General features: G+C 43.1%; 1 protein-coding gene across 2 annotated transcripts in view; it reads left to right on the top strand.

Moving 5' to 3' along the window:
* Positions 1–24,251, top strand: part of B9D1 (B9 domain containing 1) — a 224,601-nt gene that overhangs the window by 118,427 nt on the left and 81,923 nt on the right. The window contains exon 7 of one of the 2 annotated variants that reach the window (XM_077449415.1): positions 7,118–8,411. The exons of the other annotated variant lie outside the window; for it this stretch is intronic. Within the exon in view, the coding sequence (XP_077305541.1) occupies positions 7,118–7,245 (128 nt within the window). The 3' untranslated portion in view covers positions 7,246–8,411. Of the gene's footprint in view, positions 1–7,117; positions 8,412–24,251 lie in introns of those variants that run through there. 2 annotated transcript variants of the gene reach the window in all.

Raw genomic sequence — 24,251 nt, 5'->3', positions numbered from 1 at the left:
AAAGTCAAGCAAGCAAGTAGCCGCAGGCACCTAGTGCATTACCGATTAGACATTTATTCATTAAAAAAGGGGATAAAAATGGATACTCACAAAATGCAACTAAAAATAGACCATAGGACACACATATGCTGTGGACATTGTGTAGCTGACATGATTCGGGGGCGCAGCCCCTTTCTCAGATCTAGACTTCAGAAGTGAGCAGAAATCTCTCCAAAGTGAAGAGTCATCACCTCCTTGTCACCAAAACACGTGTCCTCATTTCTAAGCTTTCCCCTCCTATTGCTGTTCCGGTGACAGCTGTAAAATGTTGAATCTTCCCCACCATTTGCTGTCTCAGTGCCAGTGGTTTACTTTACCTTGCTTTACATACAGCGGTGTAAAATAAGAATGAAAGCCAGCACCTCCCCTATAGGAAATGTTATAAAAAGGGAACCAGCTCGTTGATCGGGCCCATCTACCTGCCAGTAACAGATGCTCACCTTCTGTACTCTAATCCTTTGGAGAATGCTTTAAACCCCAAATTAGATTCCAATTATATGCGTTTCAGACGGTAAAGCTGGCAAGGTCACCTTGCTGATATGCAAAGTATCCTGAAAAACAGGCCTAATTTATTGAGTCCATTAGCGCTGAGACTCCATGCCGCACACACGCTTATTATCATGAGAAAGTAGAGTGGTAAATTGAACGAGTGTTTAATTACAGCATGCATAGCTAGCAGGGCTCGGTCTCAACTCAACTCTTTGTTTTTTATTTCTAAACATCAGTTCAAGCAGAAAGCTGGTAGTTCATTAGCACGGCTCCTGTACCCTCTGCAGATGGTATAAACTGACTGAAGTGCACGATATAGGGGAAAAGTCTTTATTTAACAGATCCTGTATGGAGAAGTGTTTGTGGACACCTATCGCACCTATCACGCCTTTATCAGCTTGTTGGACATCCTATTTCAAAACCGTGACCATTAATAGAGTTGATCCCCCTCACCCCTTTGGCCACAACTCTTTGACCTTCTGGGAAGATTTTCCACAAGATTTTGCAGTGAGTCTGTGAGGATTTAGGGTCAGGTACTGATGTTGAATTAGAAAGCCTGGCTCACAAACACCATTTCAATGAATCCCAAAGGTGTTCAGTAGGGTTGAGGTCAGGGCTCTGTGCAGGACATTGAATTCCTCCACACCAAACTCATCAAACCCTGTCTTTATGTTGCTGGCTTTGTACACTGGGGCATGGTCTTGCTGGAACACAGAGGACCTTCCCTAATGCCACGTACATACGACCAGACTTTTCGACAGCAAAGGTCTGACAGAGCGAATCCGTCAGACAATTCGATTGTGTGTGGGCTCCATCGGACCTTTGCTGTCCAAAAATCTGACGGACTTTAGAAATAGAACATGTTTCAAATTTTTTCGCCGGACCCAGTTCCTATGGAGAAATCTGCTTGTGTGTATGCTAGTCCAAAGGATGAAAACCGATGCTAGGGCAGCTATTGGATACTGGCTATGAACTTTCTTATTCTAGTCCGGTCGTACGTCATCACGGTCGAATCCATCAGACTTTGGTGTGATTGTGTGTCTGTTCATGCGGAAAGTCCGCCGGAAAGACCGTCGGACCTAGTCCCTCGAAAAGTCTGCTCATGTGTACGCTGCATAAGACTCTTTACTACCAGCTTGGAAGAGCACAATTGTCAAAAATGTGTTTCTATGATATGGCATTAACACCTGAACTTAGTAGATATAATGATGCGACCTAACACAACCTGATTATAGCAGTGGCAAACCTCCATCCCTGATATGTATTAAACAACAGAAATAAGAAAGAAATGGGACTTTGTGTGAGGCAGGTCAGTGAATGGATACCTTATTCAAATCATTTATAAAATTATTTATTAATTTATTATGATTTGTTATTAATAAATAAATTTATAAATGATTTGAATAAGGTATCCATTCAGTGACCTGCCTCACACAAAGTCCCATTTCTTTCTTCTTTCTTCTTTCTGTTGTTTAATACCTGAATTTAGTAATCTGGAGGGGTGTTCACATGCTGTTATGTCCCGTATACGCGGTCGGACTTTCCGACTGAAAATGTGCGATCGGATCGTGTTGTCGCAAAATCTGATCGTGTGTGGTCTCCTTCAGACTTTTTCCGTTGGGATTTCTGACACACAAAGTTTGAGAGCTGGATCTAAAATTTTCCAACAACAAAATCCGATCTTTTAAATTTGGATCCTGTGTAGACAATTCCGATGGACAAAGTCCCATGCCTGCTCAGAATAAATTACGATGACGAAAGCTATTGGCTACTGGCCCGTTTGTAGTCCCGTCGCACGTGTTCTACATCACCGCGTTCAGAACTATCGGATTTTCCAACAACTTTGTGCGACCATGTGTATGCAAGACAAGTTTGGACCAAATCGGAAAAAATCAGACGGATTTGTCGTCGGAAAGTTCGACCGCATGTACAGAGCATTAGACATATACAGTAAGATAGTTGGTTTAGATATAAACGTAATGTTACCTGTGCAAAAAAATAAAATAAAATCAGGAGCTGCATTTAATCACTTCTTCTAATGCTAGTATTCTGCCAATCTAGAGGATCCTTTTGGCTTTTCTATTTTCTGCTCTCTGACCTGAAATTATTGTACAGATCAGGAATTGTGGCTTCTCTGGTTACATACTTGGTCAGTGACTCCATGTTTTGAAGTCAGAGATGTCTAGAGAATTTAGCATTTTTAAGAGGAGGTCAGCCATGGCGTATTTCTGAGGAGAGGCTTCCTTCAAGATGCAGTTTACAAAAAATATAGCCAACTTACCCTGTCCTATTCTATCCAGAAAATCCCGCCCCCCCACCCCCCTCAGGTGCATACTTATCTGACTTGGGGGGCTTCCATCTCCTGTCTACATCTCTGGCCTGAAATCTTTTCAGCAATGGTCATAGTAAATTAGGCCATACACTGATCGAAAATGTGGCCAGTTCAGCAGGGACCAGCCGAATTTCAATCTGTGCATGGCTATCCTCACTTGACAGAAGTTGATCACATAATCAACTTTTCCCACTATCAGAATACAATGTTCCTGTAGGGTGGATTCCTCCATCCATCTTGTTTTTGTGACTAGAGGAATCCGTTTGGGTATTTTTCTTTTTATTCAGCCAGTGGGCAGTGTTTGGCCAGGTTTACGCTCCATAGACTTGATTGTAAGAAGTAATTTAGCTATTTAGCATTAACATTCCTGCACACTGACTGTGTGCCAGGACAACTGCACTCCTGCGCATGCATGAGAGCGACATCATCCTGCGTTGGCCAATCAAGACAGCCAAAGACCAGCACTCAAAAGAAACTGAGGAGAAGATGCTGGAGCTGGCGAAGAACTCTGTGGATGTCAGAATGTTGGAACAGAGGTAAGTTAAATTTTTATTTCTTTTAACCATCCCTGCAAAGTAAAGGCATAATGTGCTAGTATGCATGGCATTCTAGCACATTATGTGACACTTACCTGCAAACGAAGCCCGCGTCGTCCCCGCTGCAGGCCGCATCCATCTTCGCCTGTCTTCCTTCCGGGGCCAAGGACTCCCTCTGTGTGACTGGCCAAATCCGCGTGACATCACTCTCATGCATGCACGCAGGAGCTGCCGGTCACGGCACACGTTCCTGAAGAAACGGCACAGGGGGCTTCATCGGAGCAGAATACAGTAAATCTCTCCTAAACGATGCACGTTTAGGAGATATTTACAGTACCTATAGGTAAGCCTTATTCTAGGCTTACCTATAGGTACAAAGTATACAGGAGGGTATACAACCTCTTTAAGTTGATCTCTGTCACACACATATATGAAAATGTATGTCGAAATGCTTAGTGTGAAACTCTCAAACAACGAAAAAAGATATTCAGTACCAGCAACACTCACTGGTACCTAAGTAAAATACTGCTGTAACTGTGTTGTGCTATACTTTTTAAACTGTGCTTCGGTCTGCATAAACATGCAACAGTGCACGTGTGATATACATGCAAGTGTGACTCCAATGGAAACATGTGCATTGTGCTGTGTTGCCACCACCAATTATAAAAAGCCTTCTAAATCTCAAAATAAACCAGAGGGCACACAGGCCTAGTGCATTATCGTCAATATAAGTCTTAACCACTTAAGGACCAGAAAGATTTACCCCCTTAATGACCAGGCTGGGAAGGGGTTAACACTAGGGTTAAGTGTTCCCTAGGGAGGTGTTTCTAACTGTGGGGGGAGGGGTCTGACTGGAGGAGGAGGAGACAGATCACTGTTCCTAATCACTAGGAACAGCAGATCTGTCTATCCTCCCCTGACAGAACAGGGATCTGTCTGTTTACATTGTTCTCTCAGGAGTGATTGCGGGTGGGCAGCGGACATTACGGACGCCGGCCACGCACATTGGCTCTAGCATGGTGCATGCCCCATTAGTGGTCATAAAGCATACAAGACATACAATGACGGTGATTCGCCCAGGAGAGCCAACCTGCCTACCAGTACAACTGCGATGGGCGGTCCTTAATTGGTTAATAGATAAAAGGCATTATACTCATAAATACATGCCTGTGTCTCCACTGTGTGTGTGAGCCGTGTCTCTGCTCGATCTATCGCAGTATCGAGCACCGTTCCCTGCGAGCGCTGCGACACACGAGGATGGAGCATGGCGCCAATTTAAAAAAAACACATTACACATATAGTACACTGTAATCTTACAGATTACATTACTGTATCACATTACTTCACATCCCTTTTGTTCCTAGTGGTTTGTCCAGTCCCCTGCATGGAGTTTTATATTATATATACTGTTCTTTCTGCCTGGAAACTGAAGATTGTCCATAGCAACCAAAAAGTGGCCCTTCGCATCTGAAGCAGTTTTAGACCAGCTAGAAAACAGTGATAATAAATTAGAATCACTTGCAGAATTGAGCGATAGTGATTTGTGGGGAAATTCGTCATCCATCAATGTAAGTAACGACAGCGACAATTCTGCAACTGAGCAAATTTGTGTTTTTGATTTGATTACAGTATTGAATCATTTTTATTATTATTTATTATAATTATTTCTCATTCTTTATTATATTATAATTTATGATTTTGTGTTTCAAACTTTATCATACTTGGGATGTCTACTAGACTCTGGTTTGGACAGATTTAACTGTGTTATTCCTAAGATTTACAGGCATACAATATAAAAACGCCAAGTTTCCATGCAAAACAATTTTACCGCTTTGAGCATCGAAAATCTGACATAATCATACCGCCAGGGAGGTTAAGCTTTCACAGAAAAACCTGGAAGCTGATTGGTTTCTATGCAGATGGCACCAGATTTTGCACTCTCCAGTTTTAGTAAATCAACCCCCCATGTATTTTCGGCAATAAAGTCTAATCCGTTTCTTACACTGTAATGGAATAATGCTACATTCATTATTAGATTTGGATGGCTTATGATAATCACAGCTTGGGTTTTTTAACGATCGCTTATTGGAAAGTAATGTTGTCTATTTTAATAATAGTCACTGTGGATGAGCAGGCGGCTCAGTGTAAGCAGATGAACACTTCTTGGATATATAAAAGATCCACAAGAATGTGACAAACGACTCGCAGATGTCGCAGCAGATGTTCCTGGCTCTCCATCACCTCAACAAATGCACTTGAGCGTGCTAGCTAACCCACCACTGTCGCAAAACACAGTTACATAATCACAGATATCACTGGCGTCTTGTGACGTGAGCTAATTTGTAGATAAAGTCTTTACTGTACCCAGAGCCAGAAAACAAAATGCTTTATGGGTGCGCGGTAGTGGAGACACTGGAGATTTGCATGCTCCCTTGATGGCGTCGTTGCCCAGTCTTTTTCCAAGTTTGGGATCTGCAGGTATCTTAAATAACAACTAAAGGCAAAACTTTTTTTTTTTTTGTTTTGGATAGAGTGGAGAGGGATTAGAACCCCTTCCAATTGTTATTGCTGTCTGTGCCCCAGGTAGGGAGAAAGAAAAAGTAAAAGAAACCCCAAATTTTGGGTTGTCCCCAGCAAAGTAACAGAGGGGAAATCTTTCATTGTGGACACCGGTTCTGGTGACCTGGGGGGTCCCCAAGGGATTTCCTTAATTTTCAGGGGTTTCCTCTCACTTCCTGTCTTGGCTATTGGACAGGAAGTGAAGGGAAATCTCCCCAATGAGAGACAGATGGCAAAAAATAAAACTGACAGGGGTTATGACACTGCCTTACTCTATCCAAAATGAAAAAAAAAAAAGTTTTGCCTATAGTTCTACTTTAATTGGCCATGCCAGGTCGCCCTTTTTTCATTTTCACTTTAAGTAAATAACCTTGATTTCATTCTGCGGTAGATCTTACACCCGTTCTAACCCATCTCCACCCTGTCTAACGCTGCTAAACATGGTTTATCCTAAAGCAGTGATGGCGAACCTTGGCACCCCAGATGTTTTGGAACTACATTTCCCATGATGCTCAACTAGACTGCAGAGTGCATGAGCATCATGGAAAATGTAGTTCCAAAACATCTGGGGTGCCAAAGTTCGCCATCACTGTCCTATAGTGAAAGGTAAAGGCTATATTCTGTTCTGTAAAATAAAAAAACAGATTAGAGACCCCTCACATGACCGGATGTGACCCACTTCATTTTTTACTTCTGTATGACAGCTATAATGACCACTGATAAAGGCTTAAGGGTCTCCAGTCAGGCTGTCAAGGTCCAATGATTTGGATGTTGCTGACTAGTCAGGGTGCAGGCTGAGTAAAGGTAAATTCAGACCCAAAGCATACTGCAGAAATTGGAAGAGATAGCGTGGCTGCCGCACACCTCACCCGGCTCGAGCGATCACCAGGTGAAATTCAGCTTGATTAATCCAGACCACAATGCCAACATGTTCTGCCCCACCGCTGGGGCCTAATCCGTGGAGATATCTCAATGTTTAGGTGCTAGTTATACAATAGGCTTCATTGTATTAGATGAATAACTGATGGTGGGGGCTGATTTTTTTAAGGGGGAGGGGAGGCATATGTTTCGTTAGGGTTGAACTGAAGGCAACCTTTAATTTAAATTGATTGGAAATTGGTGTAAAAAATGTTCATACTAACATCCATAAATGTCATTACAGTCACCAGAGTGCGGTCACAAGGTTTCCTGACACTGTCCTTCAACGTGGTCACAAAAGACCTGAAGAAACTCGGCTATGCCAACAGCTCCAGTGATCCTTCAAACCCGACGATGACACCCCACCCTTAGCAATCTACTCCGCCCTTATAACAAAGCATGATACTGTACTAAAAAGAACCGCTGAAATCATTATTGATTTTTATTTTTTTTTAATCCCTGCACCATCTGCTCGGAGAGGGGCCCTGATGTGGGATACCGGATGATGCACCCATATAAACTGTGATTCCGTGCCCATCAACTTCACTACACAGCGGGAGAAAATCAGGGAGACCTCCCATTGCCTTATTGAAGCCAAGATGTTTTTTTCCAAACATACTCCGCTATGACATGATGACGACGGAGAGTTAAAGTCTTCACTTCTTGGCAGCCAAAGGATTGGGAACAGCTTAAAAAAAATATTGGTCATTCTGGAGCCGGGGCTTTGTCTTTTTCCACCAATCACCGTTCTGTGTTGACAACTATTTTCTGCTTTGAACTGAGATATTAGCGATACATCGGCCTTCATTATGTCACTATCCTTTTGAAGAATTGAAAGGCTTTGCTGAGCCTACAAGATGGCCTCTGGACTTGGTAACCTGGTACACTTTGAAGAAAACGTCTACTTTTTATGATTTTATAATTCCTTCTACACTTCCTAAGATTTTGTTATTTGCAAAAGATCCTGCTTTTTAAGTCACGGGCCACTCTGCATTGTCCCACAATGGCAATTCTTTAGTAACTGTAAAAAAAAAGGTAAAAATGAAAGGGGAAGGGTGGATGCAGGATTATAATTGGGTAAGAAGTCACCTTAAAATTTAGCAATTCTTTGCTGATACAGGGCAAACAACAGGTTCACTTTAGTGCAGTTTTCCCCGGCAGGGTACTTGCCTTCCTTTCATTCCTGCATTGCTCCAAAAGTGGAACAATTTTTTAACTTGATGCAGAGAATGCATGAAAGTGATTGTAACGTCCTTTTTTTTTTTAACCACTTGGCCTCCAAAATGCTGTACCCAGGGCATTTTTTCAGCACTGGGCTACTTAATTGCTCGGTTATGCAACACTGTACACAAATTTAATTTTATATATATTTTTTTTCACACAAATAGAGCTTTTTTTGGTGGTGACCAAAGATGACCACTGGGTTTTTTCTTTTTATATAACCAAAAAAAAAGACAAAACATTTTGGAAAAAAACAACAACAATATTTTTACTTTCTGTTATAAAATATATTCAATAAAAAAAATCCAAAAATCGAATTACTTCCTAAATTCTTCATAAAATGAGGCAAAGCTGTATACTGCTACATGTCTTAATAAAAAAAATCCCACTAAGTGTATATTGGATTGTGTGAAAGTTATAGCATCTACAAACTATGATATATATATATATATATATATATTGGGATATAAACCCAATACTGCTTGTGTGCCCCAAACCCAGGGCAAGTCAACAATGTTTATTTACACAGCTGCCACATAACAGGTTTATACTTGCCTTCTCTGTGCAATAGAGTTGCACGGAGTGGCCCTGATTCTCTTCTTCTTGGATCCCCCGCCGGTGCCCCTGGCTTCTGCAAGCGCCCACATAGCAAGCTGCTTGCTATAGGGGCCCTCTTGCGGACTCGATCCCGAGCCGCGCTGCCTGCGTCCATAGACACATACAGAGTGGCTCAGCCCCGCTCTTTGTTCCCTCCTCACTGATTTTGTCTGATAGCAGCAGGAGCCAAAAGCTCTCTCTGCGTGTGCTCCCTCTGCATGTGTGTTAAAGTTGAAGCAATTGTAAACGAGCCCTTATGCCGCGTACACACGACCAAACTTTCCAGGCAGACTAGGTCCGACGGAATCAGTCCGTCAGACAATCTGATCGTGTGTGGGCTAATCCAATAATTTTTCATTTAAAAAATCAGTCGGACCTAGAAATAGAACATATTTCAAATCTGTCCGATGGACTCAATTCCTATCGGGAAAACCGTTCATCTGTATGCTGGTCTGACGGACCAAATACGACGCAAGGGAAGCTATTGGCTACTGGTTATTGAACTTCCATGTTTAGTCCCGTTTATGTCATCACGTTCAAAACTCAGAAATTATACCCCATGTGACTAGTAGTGCTTCAAAGCCTCCATGGAAGTCTATGGCAAAGCACCTACAGCTTTAATTCAGCTTTTGTTGTGCTTTGCTTTGGAGAATTTTCCGGTATGAGATATCAACACACACACACGGGGCATCTCCCAAGCTTCATTAAAGCTTCAAAAAATTACCACCGAAGCATTGCAGAAGCATAAAAAATACATTTAGGGCTTGTTTGCACTTGCTTCAAAACGTGGCTTTGTAAACGCTTATTTAAAGTTCTCTGAACGCCAGTCAAAGCTCCTGTCACAAAATAAAATAGTAAGCTTACAGTCCTGTGTACACCTTGCTTTTACTTTGCTTCGGCGTCGCTTCAAAAATGATATCCCATGTCGCTTTAGTGGTACTTCAAAGCGTCTTCAAAGCCTTCATTGAAGTCTGCTTGAAGCACCTACAGCTTTTGAGAGGCTTTAATTCAGCTTTAGTTTTGCTTTGTTCTGGAGAAATTGCAGGTATGAGATATGAACACACACACACACATGGACACCTGACAAGCTTCATTAACCTGGAAAAAAACCTGGAAGGTTTTACCCCCTGCAATACCAGACCATTTTTTTGCGCTACGGCGCTGCATTATTTTAACTAATAATTGTGCGGTCATGCGACGCTGTACCCAAATAAAATTTATGTCCTTTTTTTCCCACAAATAGAGCTTTCATTTGGTGGTATATAATCACCTCTGCGGTTTTTATTTTTTTCACAATAAAAAAAAAGAGCGATAATTTAAAAAAAAAAAAAAAACACATTTTTCTTTCTGCTATAAAACACACTCAATAAAAAAAAAAAAGTAAAAATAAATGAATTTCTTTATCAATTTAGGCCAATATGTATTCTGCTACATATTTTTGGTAAAAAAAAATCTCAATAAGCGTATATTGATTGGTTTGCGCAAGTTTTTTATTTATTTTACTAGTAATGGCAGTGATTAGCGATTTTTAGCGGTACTGTGACATTGCGGTGGAAAAATCGGACACCTAATGCCGCGTACACACGACCAGACTTTCTGGCAGACTAGGTCCAACGGGATCAGTCCGTCAGACAATCGGATCATGTGTGAGCTAGTCCGACCGTTTTTTATTTAAAAAATCTGTTGGACCTAGAAATAGAACATGTTTCAAATCTATCCGATGGACTAAAAATCGGGAAAACCGTTCGTCTGTGTGCTAGTCCGACGGACCAAATACGACGCAAGGGCAGCTATTGGCTACTGACTATTGAACTTCCTTGTTTAGTGCCGTTTACGTCATCATGTTCAAAACGAATGGACTTTCGAAGGGACTTAGTTCAGTCATGTGTGGCCAAGTCCATTCATTCAGAAAGTCCATCGGACCTCCGCCTAAAGTCCGTCGGACCTAGTCCGTCAAAGTCCGGTCGTGTGTATGCGGCATAACTGACACTTTTTGGTGGACCAGTGACATTATTACAGTGATCAGTGCTAAAAATATGCACTGTTAGTGTACTAATGGCAGGGAAGGGGTTAACACCTGGGGTGATCAAAGGGTTAAGTCTGTCCCTAGGAGGTGCTTGCTTACTGTGTGGGGGACAGACTCACTGTATGAACAGAGAGATCCACGTTCCTGCTTAGCAGAGACACAAGGTCACTCTGTTCATACCTGTTAGGACGGCGATCTGCCTTGTTTACATCGGTAGACCTTTGTCCTGTGTCTCTGGGGTGCGATCGTGGGTGGCCAGCAGACCTTGCATCCGCCGAACCTGCTGATTGGCTCCCGCCGTGGCCAATCAGCAAGCCTTTTCCCCCCGATGGCTCTTGCACAAAATGACATACAGATAGAGCCAACCTGCCGCAGTACATGTTGCCAACTGCTTAAAGCTTCAAAAAAGCAACACTGAAGGATCATCGAAGTATCAAAGAAATAAAAAAATAAAGAAAAAACACATCAAAAAAGCATGTTGAATCAGTAGACACTTTAATGTATGCTGAAGTCAAAGCAAGTGTAAATGAGCCCTAAGTGCAAAACAAAACTTGTTGATCCCGCTCAAAATCTTAAGCGGGTAGCTTTCTGACTCTGCAGTTACATTGTTCCCAGCTGTCTCTGACTGGGACTACAAAATTCCTCCCCTCTATGAAGGTGAAGGAGGAGAAAACGAGAGGTAAAGGTGTTTAAAGTCCTGTCTTAGGCCGCGTACACACGCGGGGACTGTTCGCCCAACTTTGTCCGTCAAACAGTTTCAGCAAACAGTCCGCTCAAAATTAGCATGGACGGACTTGCCCACACACGACGAACGAACAGTTTGCTGAAACCGTGCGCGATGACGTGAACGGCACGTACGACGGAACGGAAAATACAACGTCCTATACACTGCATTACAACTTTCGGCGTGTAAATCCTTTCTGAGCATGCGCGGAACTTAGTTTGACGAACAAGCCTACACACGAGGGGACTGTTCGCTGAAACCAAGTTTCAGCGGACAGTTTTTCGGAAATTCCGAAAAACCTTGTTCAGCAAACTGTTCGCTGAAACTGTCCGCTGAAAGCCCACACACGGGCGGACTGTCCGCCGAAACACTGTTCAGCGGACAAAGTTGGGCGAACAGTCCCCGCGTGTGTACGCGGCCTTAGGGTGACAATGCTGCTCCCCCGTAGATATGAAACATGCATAAATATGAAGTGTGACCCTAGAATAGGAAGTGTCACTGCCAAGATCACCAGGTGAAAATAAAGAAAAACATTTGAAAAAGGCAACGGAGCCACCATGTCTAAGGACTAGTTAGTTGTGCTACATCTCAATTTCTTTCTTTGGCTGAGATGCACTTTTAAAAGAAAAAGTGTGGCCAAGCTATTTCTTGCTATCAGCTGATTGAACAAAGTCGCTTCAGGCTGTGGATGGATTCCAGCAAGCTCCCCCCTGGCTGCCTTATTGAAGCTGTCTCTGGCTCCCAGTGTGTGGCTTAAAGTCAAAGCCAGCTGCTCGTGCCACCTCCGACAGCCCAATACTCCAGTGAGCGCTAGAGGAGGAGTATGGTGACTGACAGCAACTGCTCTCTGCTCCGAGCAGACTAATGCCCCGTACACACGGTCAGATTTTCCCGTCATTTTTGTTGGAAATTCTGACCGTGTGTAGGCTCCATCGGACATTTTCCATCAATTTCCGGCACAAAAAAATTGAGATCTGGATCTCAAATTTTCCGACAACAAAATCCGTTGTCGGAAATTCCGATCGTGTGTACACAATTGTGACGCACAAAGTTCCACGCATGCTCGGACAGCCAAATACTCCAGTGAGCACTAGAGGAGGAGTGTGGTGACTGACAGTAACTGCTCTCTGCTCCGAGCAGACTAATGCCCCCTACATACGGTCAGATTTTCCTGTCATTTTTGTCGGAAATTCTGACCGTGTGTAGGCTCCATCGGACATTTTCCATCAATTTCCGTCACACAAAATTTGAGATCTGGATCTCAAATTTTCCGACAACAAAATCCGTTGTCGGAAATTCCGATCGTGTGTACACAATTCTGACACACAAAGTTCCACGCATGCTCGGAATCAAGCAGAAGAGCCGCACTGGCTATTGAACTTAATTTTTCTTGGCTTGTACGTCACTGCGTTCCTGACGTTCGCAATTTCCGACCAACTTTGTGTGACCGTGTATATGCAAGACAAGTTTGAGTCAACAACCGTCGGAAAAAATCCATGGATTTTGTAGTAGGAATGTTCGATCGTGTGTATAGGGCATTAGAGCTGAGCAATCAACAGTCATGTGATCATGCAGTTCTCAGTCATAGAGCAGACATGGGACAACTGCAGCATTGAAGTGAGTATGGATTTTTATTTTTTCCCATAAACCCATACTTCTCTCTAAAGCTGAATTTTACCCAAAACGGGAAGTTCTGCTTTTTCTCCTCCTCCCTCCTCCACATCTGGCCCAAAACATTTTTTTGTGGCGGAGCGGGTATCTGGATTTGACAAGTACCTGCTCCCCCACTTCCGCTCAGATCGAAGTTCTGCCCCCTCCTTCCCCCACAGCCTTCTGGGACATGGCACAGGTCCCAGAAATCTGTAAGAGCAATCATGGCTCATGCATGTGTATTAAACAGCCGGCTGTGAAGCCACAAGCAGTCACAGCCACCCGCCCATAGTTAGACCCCTTTCACAATGGGTCGCTTTTCAGGCGTTTTAGCGCTAAAGATACCACCTGAAAAGTGCCTCTCATTCCTCCCCAGTGTGAAAGTCCAAGTGCTTTCACACTGGGGTGGTGCGCTTGCATGACGGGTAAAAAAGTCCTGCAAGCAGCATCTTTGGAGCGGTGAATACACCGCTCCCAGACCGCCCCTGCCCATTGGAATGAATGGGCAGTGCCGCAATGCTAGCGGCCAAAAAGCACCGCTTTAACAGCGGTAAATCAAAGCTAAAACTAGCAGCGCTTTACCGCTAACGCCGGCACCGCCTCAGTGTCAAAGGGGCCGTAGTGTGCCAACACTGGACCGAAGCTCGGTGAAGAAAGCACCCGGGTGAGCACATCGCTGGATCCCTGGACAGGTCGGTGTCTGTTTATTAAAAGTCAGCAGCTACAGTTTTTGGAGCTGCTGAATTTGAATTTTTCAATATATGACTGAGCAACCACTTTAAGGACAGAAGAGACGGGGGGAGGTTGATCAAGAACAGCAGAAAAAGGATGATATTAAAGCGGTGTTTCAGACGTGAACTTTTTTTTAAAAGTCAGCAGCTACAAACACTGTAGCTGCTGACTTTTAATAAGGGCACATATTTGTCCAGTGAGCCCGCGATGTTGGCCCCCAGAGGCCGATCCATCCATCTAATCAGGTGACGGCGCCGCCATCTTAACAAAGGGAAATGGGCAGTGGAGCCTTGCGGCTTCACTGCCAGTTTCCTACTGCGCATGCACATTGCTTTCTGTTTTCTGCGATACACACATGTCCCAGAAGGCAACGGGGGAGCTCACCGAAGAGGAGGAAGTGCCGTTGGAAGAGGCAGATTAGGAAGACTGCCTAGCAACAGGGGTTTCTGGTGAGCAAAAAATATATTATATATATATATATATATATAATATTGAGGGCATTATTAATTGAATTTACTGTATTCTCCCATTATCACAGGAACACTGACAGTTGGTGTTACATTTAAAATTCCAACCTCGGTGGTGCATTTTGTGCTGTTCTGACATAATGTCACAGTAATGCAGAGTTTTTTAAACTTCCCAATACATCATTACCGTTTCCTTTTACAACCTCTCGAGTTGAATTTGTTTTAATGAGACCTGAGATGAATCCATAGCACGCTATGTTCCTGCAGAAATTAGTTCGGAGACAGCAAGCATAGCAGAAATAACTTTTTCATCAAAAAAGGAGCATGCCCCACATTCTGACCACCACTCTCTGCATGGCTTATGGCTATGTGCTGCTTGTCTGTGAAGATTTATTCCAAGCTATAGTTCATTTTAATGTATGAGCCCACTTACAGTGGATAGAAAAAGTCTACACACCCCTGTTAAAACGTCGGGTTTCTGTTAGATAAATCATTTCAGAACTGTTTCCACCTTTTTAATGTGACCTATAAACTGTACAACTCAGTTGAACTCAGTTGAAAAACAAGCTGAGCTGAAATCTTTTAGGTGGAGGGAGGATGTTTATATCCACTGTATATACACTGTGTGTGTAGATATATAAATATATATTTGTAACCGTGCAGAGGCATACGCTGGGAGATGGAAATGAAATCAGCTATTCTCAACCAGGATTCTGTGGGACCTTAGGTTGCAAGGTTGATCGTATCAGCATAGTTCCAGGATTTTTTTCCACTGATCACTAATGATGACTCGATAATTGAAAAAGATTATCCTCACCTCTTCCCTCTGGCTGTATGCATATATGCGGCCTCTTGGCATGGGCTTTAAAGAGGAAGTAACCCCTGATGGGTTTACTTCCTCTTTGTTTCCCTGCAAAGGCAAAACATAAAGGACTAGTATGCATCGCATAGTAGCCCATTATGTGTCACTTACCTTACACAGGAGCCAGCGATGTCCCACGATTTCCTCGCTGGCTGGAAGCGCTCATCTTCCTTCCGGGGGTCACGAACTCCGGCTCTGTGACTGGCCGGAGTCGCGTAACGTCACTCCCGCGCGCGGGAGCCGCCAGTCACGGCATGTCATTTCATCAAAACGGCACGCCGTGATCTTTCTAAAGTGCGCATGCGCCGAGTACACTGACGCATGCGCAGAAGGAATCCTCGTACAGGGAATTGTAAAGATCTCCTAAACCATGTAGGATTAGGAGATATTTGCAGCACCTACAGGTAAGCCTTAAACCCCATACACACTATCAGTTTTTCTGCTGAGTTTTTCCTTCAGGTTTACCAAAACCATGTAGTGCAAGGGCCTGCCTGATTGCATACAAATTGAAACTCCTAAGGTTTGACCTCATATTATATGGTTTTGGTAAATCTGAAGGAAAAACTCAGCAGAAAAACTGATAGTGTGTATGGGGCTTTAATCTAGGCTTACCTGTAGGTTAAAGTGTGTTGTAAGGGTTTACAACCACTTTAATGCCGAGAGGCCGCATATATGTGTCTTACATGTAAAACATTTCTGTGCTGAGAGTGCACACCCTATGTGATCCCAGGCCAGTTATGATGAGTTACCAAAAAATCTCCTGATGCCTACTTGCGATCACAAGCTTACTGGTCATGTGAATGCTGTGACAGCCTATCCCAGCGCTCACAGGATATGAATGCCTGCCTACATCTGATAGCATTTAAACCTCTTAAAGGGCCAGGAGGTGGCAGTGGGTTAAGGGGTTAAAGAGATTGTAAATGTAAACGAAAAATAACAAACATCTCTATACTTACCTGCTCTGTGCAATTGAATTGCACAGAGCGGTCACAAACCTCCTCTTCTCAGGTCCCCTGCTGGCGCTCCTGGCTTCTTCTTTATGTCCAGTGCCCCTGTCGGAAGCTGCTTACCATTGGGGCACTCGTGCATGCTCATTTCCAAGCCCGACTGCTGCGTCGATTGTGACAGACTCTGCCCCGCTCCCTCGTCATTGGCTTTTATTGACATCAGCGGGAGCCAATAACTCCTGATGCCCCAGCAAAGCCAGTGAGACACAGAAGCGAGGGGAGAGAAGCTGCAGACGCTTTATAGTGATCACGTTCCCTCTGTTCTCAGCTGCATAGGAGCTAGGGGAGGAGAAGCAACAGTACACTGAACGGCTGGGGTGTCAGGACAAGTCTGATCATTGGAGGAGAGTACACAGAGTTCCCACAATAGTTAGAGAACTGACCACAGTGTGTTCTCCTGCTTAGTGTGGTCAGTTTTTTTTATAGGAAAGTAGATGGACTGGCAGAAACACCAGGGATTTCACACAAAGGAAGAAATACAAAGTACATGGTACAGCAGGCACATATCAGTGATATGAAATGTTGGAGTATCAAATGCATTAGGCTGGGTTCACACTGATGCAAATGGGATGCAGGTTTTTTTCCACATCATATTCGCATGACAGGAGACAGTGACCGGCTCTCAATGGAGCCGGATCGCATATCTTCCGGAGTAGCCGCGGAGCGCATTGAAAACGGGTCCTGCACATCTTTTTGCTCCATTTCAGGTCCAAATTCAGGGAAAAATTTGAACCCAATTCATCCCTGAAATGGAGAACAGGGATGCACCGGACCCCCTGCGGTGCACCGCATCCGCACACACACACAGTGTGAACCCAGCCTTATGGGTTCCTCTGGGGTGCAAATGTTGAGAAAGACTGCCAGTACAATAGAATTGTACTGGGATTTTTTTATTTGCCATTTTCCCTTTATTGGCTATCTCTGTCTGCTTTGACATTTTGGTATCTTACTGTCAGTTCTGGTTTTCTGAGTCGGAACATGACGGACAGTTGCATAGCGGATTGGGGTGATTGGTTGTGTTGCCAGCAATCGCAGATGTGTGCGATCGGTGCCAGGACCTGAGGTTTAATTATCCTCCCCAACCTGGTGCTGTGTTTACTTGTCAGAATTTAACCTCAGGCTGGAAATTAATAACTCGCTACTTCCCAATCACAGGTCAGTTTACTTACTGTTCAGTTTACTTGTCTCAAACTACATTATGGCATCCATGCTGGTAGCCGCTGCATCCCCCAGGATTCTTTGCTGAGCAGATGTAATGCAAGTGTCAATTCTAACCCATGCAGTGGACTCTGGCACCCCAACTGTGTATCTCTGCAGTTCCCAGTATTCTTTGTTGCGCACGGTATTTAAAGGGAATAAACGTATCTACGTCAGCATCCTGCAAAGCAATCTGTCAATCACACAGGCCGAATTGTTTCGGGGGAGAAAAGATGAATCTGTTCACTTTCCCTACCAGAGAAATCACTGATGTATAACTAGTATACAACACAGAGACTGACCTCTGACCAGTGGTGGCTGGTGCTAAATATTTCGGAGGGGGGCTGGCAAACAAACTATTGAAATCCATGCATTTGTCGCCTTGCATGTAGATTAGGGGCTGGGCGCATGAATTAGGGGGGGCTGCGCCCGCATGGTCAGGCCGCCACTGCCTCTGATGCTTTCTACATAAGTGTTTTGCTTCATGGTAGATCCCCTTCCGTCCATCCCAAATTGATATTTAAAGCGGTTGTATACTCAAATTTTACACTTTTACCTACAGGTAAGCTTATAATAAGGCTTACCTGTAGGTAAAATTAATATCTCCTAAATCTGTACCGTTTAGGAGATATTCCCTATGCATGCAGCCGCTGACGTCAGCGGTGCATGCGCTCTGAATGCCCCAGCTGAAAACTCCTGCGCGCTGGAGCGGGAGTGACGTCGTCGCGGCTCTGGACACTTACAGCGCTGGAGCCGAGAACCCGGAAGACATGCCGAAGGCAAGATGTCAGCTCCTTCGGCGTGGACTGGGCACCGATATGGGTGTTTCGTTCTGTCTTCTGTTTTTTTTTTTCATTTTTTTTTTTTTTTTATATTTCAGGTTTACTACCGCTTTAAGTGTTTTATGGATGCTGGAGCTTTAAAGTATTCATTGTTCATTATGAGTGCTTTCCAACATTCCTGTTGGGTTCATTCATTTTATATTCTATAGAATGTAATAGGAGGAGCCGAAACATGCAAAAGTGGTCAGAATTGACATCATGGAGGTCTCTCTGGTAGTGTATCCAGGATATATAAGACGGCAGGGTCTGACTAATCTTTGCATGCTCCACCTGAAAATAAATAAAAAATACTTTTGGGAGAGCTGACCCTTTAAATGGCAACACCAACATTCCCGGTGTGGCTGCCTTCTTTCATGTAAAAGGAATCTGTACAATTTATATTTGCCCACTTTGCTTTTGAAGCATTGATTTTTATATTGTGTGCTATTATCATACTTCATTTCCTAAAATGTTACTAGAGCGAAGTATTTAATGAATGTATTTATTATTTTTTTTTAAATAAAATCAATTTTTTTTATTTCAACTAGACATGAATGAGTCATTTTAATTGTGAGAGTTGTCTGGCTAAAAAAACATAATTTTCAGCCTACTGGTTGAGAATAAGAGAAGGGAGTAAATTGCTCTGGTACATTTTCATCACTGGCCTTTGTACTTTATAGTGCTGCACTTGTGCCTTTTGTTTGGACAAAATGTACTAAGGAATGCATCAAAAACGTAAAATGTGACCAGCTCACTAAGCAATAACATGAGCAATGTAATAAACAGAGCAGCAGGTCTATAATACCTGTACACCATGCTATCAGAGCAAAAGATGCAGCTTATATGCAGGAATTTATCATAGGAATCTGCCTTCTAAGCACCAATGTTTGTGGGACAATGGTACTTTCAGCCTCACCCTGCACAGAGATTTTCAGCTCGCAGGACAAGAGTTTCAGCAGATGGGGGGGGGGGGGGGGGTGATCATCACTGAGGTCGCCTAACTCACTAAGTGTTTTAATAGAAACATGTTTACAATGTTTGTTACAACAATTCTGACTTTTAAGATTTAAGAAATTTCTGTGACACCTATTGCCACGCCAGATAGGGATGAAACAGAGTTTAAAAAATGAAAACCTTCCTCAAGGAGGCACTGATCTAAATTAGATTAATCAGCCTAGCAATTTTAAAATGTTTTAATGAAAGGTAACAAAGCATGCAGCCATCGTTTCTGTGCCCTGAGGAGGAAGTTAAAAAAAACAACAAGACCAATGAAAGGGCCCGGGAAGTTTTTCTAACATTCCATATTTCAAGATGGCCTTGTTTTACAGTCCTAACTAACCTATCACAGAAAACAATATATATATATATATATATATATATATATATATATATATATATATACACACATTTTATTTTTTATATATATATATAAAGTAATGTGTGATAGGGTACATTCTTGTTATTAATGTAGCCTTATCATATCAGGATTTATATATTATATGTAGCTTTTGAGAGCTGGGTTGTATGAAAAGGGCAGTGTCTGGTCAAACACAGCAAGACTCAAATGTATATTCCTTCTAAATGGTTTTACAATGGTCAATTACAGCTTGTTGGGGATTTTGCTAGTGGTTTTATGGCATAGCAATGGCTTGAAAAAAAAAAATGAAAAAAAGCCTACAGGCTGTTTTTTGACGTCTATCAGTACTCTGGCTTGCCAGACTTCTGCTAAGATCGGCAACAGACTGTTCAAATCTCAGCTGGTTCCTGCTTCACTGGTCGAGATTTGAACCATGTTGAATGCACCAAGTTGATCGATCTACTTGGGTACAACCAGCCTGTTAAGCTGCGTACACACGGGCGGACTGTCTGGCCAACTAAGTCCGTCAGACAATCCGACAGACAGTCCGTCCTACTTTTGAATGAACGGACTTGACCACACACGATGAACAGACAGTCCGCTGAAAGCTTGCGCGATGACGTGTACAGCACGTACGACGGGACTAGAAATACGACGTCCAATACACTGCAATGCAACCTTCGGCCGTGTAAATCCTTTCTGAACATGCGCCATACTTAGTCCGTCCAACTTGCCTACTCACGAGCGGACTGTCCGCTGAAACCAAAGTTGGACGGACAATATTACGGAAATTCCGAAAGACTTAGTCCGCCAGACTGTCCGCTGAAAAAGTCCGCTGAAGCCCACACACGAGCGGACTGTCCGCTGAAATGTGTTTCAGCGGACTAAGTTGGACAGACAGTCCGCCCGTGTGTACGCGGCCTTAGATTTACTTGCGATTATCACTAGCAGTTGCTTTCTTTCCTGCAACCCATGGTCCTGGATCTTGTTTGGATAGATTAATAGCAACGCAGCCATTGGCTCTCGCTGCTGTCAGTTAAATAAAATGAGGCCGGGAATGGGGCCGAGTCCGGCATTCGTGTCTGTGGACACAAATTCTGGACTCTGGAGCGTGCCTGCAAGGTAACCCCCTCAGGAGATTGCTTCACCTAGGGGGTTATATGATGCGGGAGGAGCCGCGAGAGCAGCCGGGGGACCCCAGAAGAGGATGTTCGGGGGGCCACTTTGTGCAAAACGAGCTGCACGGTGGAGGTAAGTATGATATTTTTGTTATTTAAAAAAAATAAAAAAGATCCTTTACAATCACTTTAATCCTATAGAAAATGTATGGAGGGAGCTGAAACTTCGAGTTACCAAGCGACAGCCAAGAAACCTTAAGGATTTAGAGAAGATCTGTAAAAAGAGTGGACCAAAATTCCTCCTGAGAGGTGTGCAAACCTGGTAACCACTTCAAGAAAGGTCTTACCTCTGTGCTTGCCAACAAGGGTTTCTCCACCAAGAACTAAGTCATGTTTTGCTTTGGGATCCAATAATTATTTTATTCACTGAATTGCAACTCAATTTATAACATTTGTATTGTGCAGTTTTTCTGGATTTTTGGTTGAAATTCTGTCTCTATCATTTACAGTAAAATACATCTATGATAACAATCATAGACCTTTCATTTCTTTGTAAGTGGGCAAACTTACAAAATCTGCAGGAGATCAAATAATTATTTTCCCTACTGTATATATGTTTTAGCCTGTGTGCATATAATTGCATGCTTGGCAGGCACATAGTGAGTTCAGCAAGGATCCAATTTAATTGTCAATACATTATTGATGTGCAGCTGTACGCACATATCCTTTAGTAAATCAGTCTCATTATACTATAAGAGGGTTACGGTCTGATTGAAGTCAGCGAGTCATGCAGTTTAACCACATGCCGACCAGCGCACGACGATGTACGTTGGCACAATGGCATGGCTGGGCAAATGGGTGTACAGGTACGTCCCCTTTAAATCGCGGCATTGTGGGCGCTGGGGGGGGCACAGCAAACTCCATGGATCCTGTGGACTCGATGTCCGCCGGGGGGGGGGGGGGCCCGCGATCATTTCATGGGATCGTGTCACAGAGCGGCAGAATGGGGAGATTCCTATGTAAACAAAGCATTTCCCTGTTCTGCCTAGTGACATGACAGGGATCTACTGCTCTCCCTGTCATCGGGAGCAGTGATCGCTGTCAAGTCAGTGGTAGCTCACCCCCCCCCCCCACAGTTAGAATCACTCCCTAGGACACACTTAACCCCTTGATCGCCCCCTAGTGTTTAACCCCTTCCCTGCCAGTGTCATTTACACAGTAATCCGTGCATTTTTATAGCACTGATCGCTGTATAAATGACAATGGTCCCAAAATAGCATCAAAAGTGTCCAATGTCTCCGCCATAATGTTGCAGTCATGATAAAGATCGCAAATCACAGCCATTACTAATGAAAAAATAATAATAATAAAAATGCTATAAATGTATCCCCTATTTTGTAGACGCAATAAACTTTTGCACATACCAATCAATATATGCCCATTGCATTTTTTTAACCAAAAATATGTAGAAGAATACATATCGGCCTAAACAGAAAGAAATTAGCTTTTTTTATATATTTTTTGGGGATATTTATTATAGCAAAAAGTAAAAAATATTGCTTTTTTTTTTTTCAAAATTGCCGCTCTTCTTTTGGTTTATAGCACAAAAAATAAAAAAAAAGCAGAGGTGATCAAATACCGCCAAAAGAAAGCTTTATTTGTGGGAAAAAAAGGACGTCAAGTTTGTTTGGGTGCAACGCCACATAACCGTGCAATTGTCAGTTAAAGGTAACACAGTGCCGAATCACAAAAATTGCTCTGGTCAGGAAGGGGGTAAATCCTTCCGGGGCTGAAGTGGTTAAAAGATCCGGCAACCTCTGGGACCAGAGCATCTTTCTTATATTCTACACTTTGGCATCAAACTGATGATTCAAAGCAGAAGATCACATGGCCCGTCTAATTAGGGATGAACAGGAAAACTGGTGCTTGACGGTCTCCTGCTTATAAATTTCTACCACGCTGATTTTGTTCCATTCGTAGAATAATAATGTGGACCTTACAGGTTGCGGCTGCGGGACTCAGGAGGGGTGAACAGGACAAAGCCAATTCACTACGCTGCGTGCTATGTTTTTGCTGCGCTCGTTATTTCATCCCCCCCGCGATTTATTCATCAGAATGTTCAGATCACAAACATAAACAATTCAATGAACAATGAAAACATAAATAAACGTGTATGTAAATCCTAGAAATGAACGTCTCTTATTTTCTATATTTTGTTATGTTATGTATAGCACTGAAAGTGTTTTGTTATACCTGTTAGATAAGTGCAAAAAAAATATACCTGATGATTATGTGAGAAAATCAGAGCTGTCCCGTTCACACTTCTTGTATTAGGCCTGTTTCACATTCACCCTTCAGCTCCTTTTTTGTGAATGTTATACACAGATCATAATGAAAGTGCTGATTGTCACTTTAACCACTTCAGCTCTGGAAGGTTTTACCCCCTTCCTGACCAGGCCATTTTTTGCGTTGCTTTAACTGACAACTGCGCAGTCATGTGACTCTGTACCCAATTAAAATTGATGTCCCTTTTTCCCACAAATAGAGCTTCCTTATGGTGGTATTTGATCACCTCTGCGGTGTTTATTTTGTGCGCTTTAAACAAAAAACACAGACAATTTTGGTAAAAAAAGATCCCAAAAAGCATATATTGATTGGTTTGCGCAAAAGTTATAGCGTCTTCAAAATATGGGATAGATTTATGGACTTTCATTTTTTTTATTGTTTTTACTAGTAATGGCGGCGATCAGCGATTCTTAGTGGGCCTGCGATGTTGTGACAGACAAACCTGACACTAAATGACAATTGTTGGGGACCAGTGACACCAATACAGTGATCAGTGCTAAAAAAAAAAAAAAAAAAATGCACTCTCATTGTAAAAGTCTAAATGACAGTGGCAGAGAAGGGGTTAACATCAGGGGCAATCAAAGGGTTAAGTATGCTCCTAGGGAATGCTTTCTAACTGTGTGGGGGATAGACTGGCTGGAGGAAGAGAGACATCTGATTACTGGGCCATCGCGGCTGCCGAACCTGCTGATTGGCTCCCACTATGTTGCATCACAGTGGAAGTGCGGCTCCAGCTGTGCACGCACATGCCCCAAAGCCGACAACAGTAATCACGTATAGGTACGTGATTTTTGCGCCTAAGGGCTGCCCTGCTGCAGTAAATGTACGTGGGATAAACAAGCTGCCAGCAGTCTTTCACCAAGCTTCAAGTAGTGTTGAAGCCTGCTAGCAGCTTGTTTAAAGTGGCAATCAGTACTTCCATAAGGAACTTACAAGCTGGGGCTGATGGGTGCTTTAAAATCTTCAACAAAGCTTGCTGCTCACCGTGCATGTATACAAGCTGAAGCCTGTGTGAAACGTGGCTTATCGTAAGAAGTCTAATCAGACCACGAAAGACTTAAACGGTAACTTGTACTGAAAGCCTTCTATCCTCATGATTCAGTTTGTCTTTGTAATAAATTGTTTATTTATCTCCACCAAAAAGGGCTCTCTGTACTGCTCTGCTTAACAGACACCTCATAGAGCCTCATAGAGCCTTACCGCTAAGGCCAAAAGCTTGGGGATTTTCAGGGGCAGCTGATAGTCTATGTGAA

This window comes from Lithobates pipiens, unplaced genomic scaffold (genome assembly GCF_037356315.1).
Source record: "Lithobates pipiens isolate NorthernLeopardFrog02 unplaced genomic scaffold, aLitPip1_a1.2 Scaffold_22, whole genome shotgun sequence".
Classification (NCBI taxonomy): Eukaryota; Metazoa; Chordata; class Amphibia; order Anura; family Ranidae; genus Lithobates; species Lithobates pipiens.
Note: the sequence above shows the minus strand (reverse complement) of the source record. Positions and strands in the feature narration are given on the sequence as shown.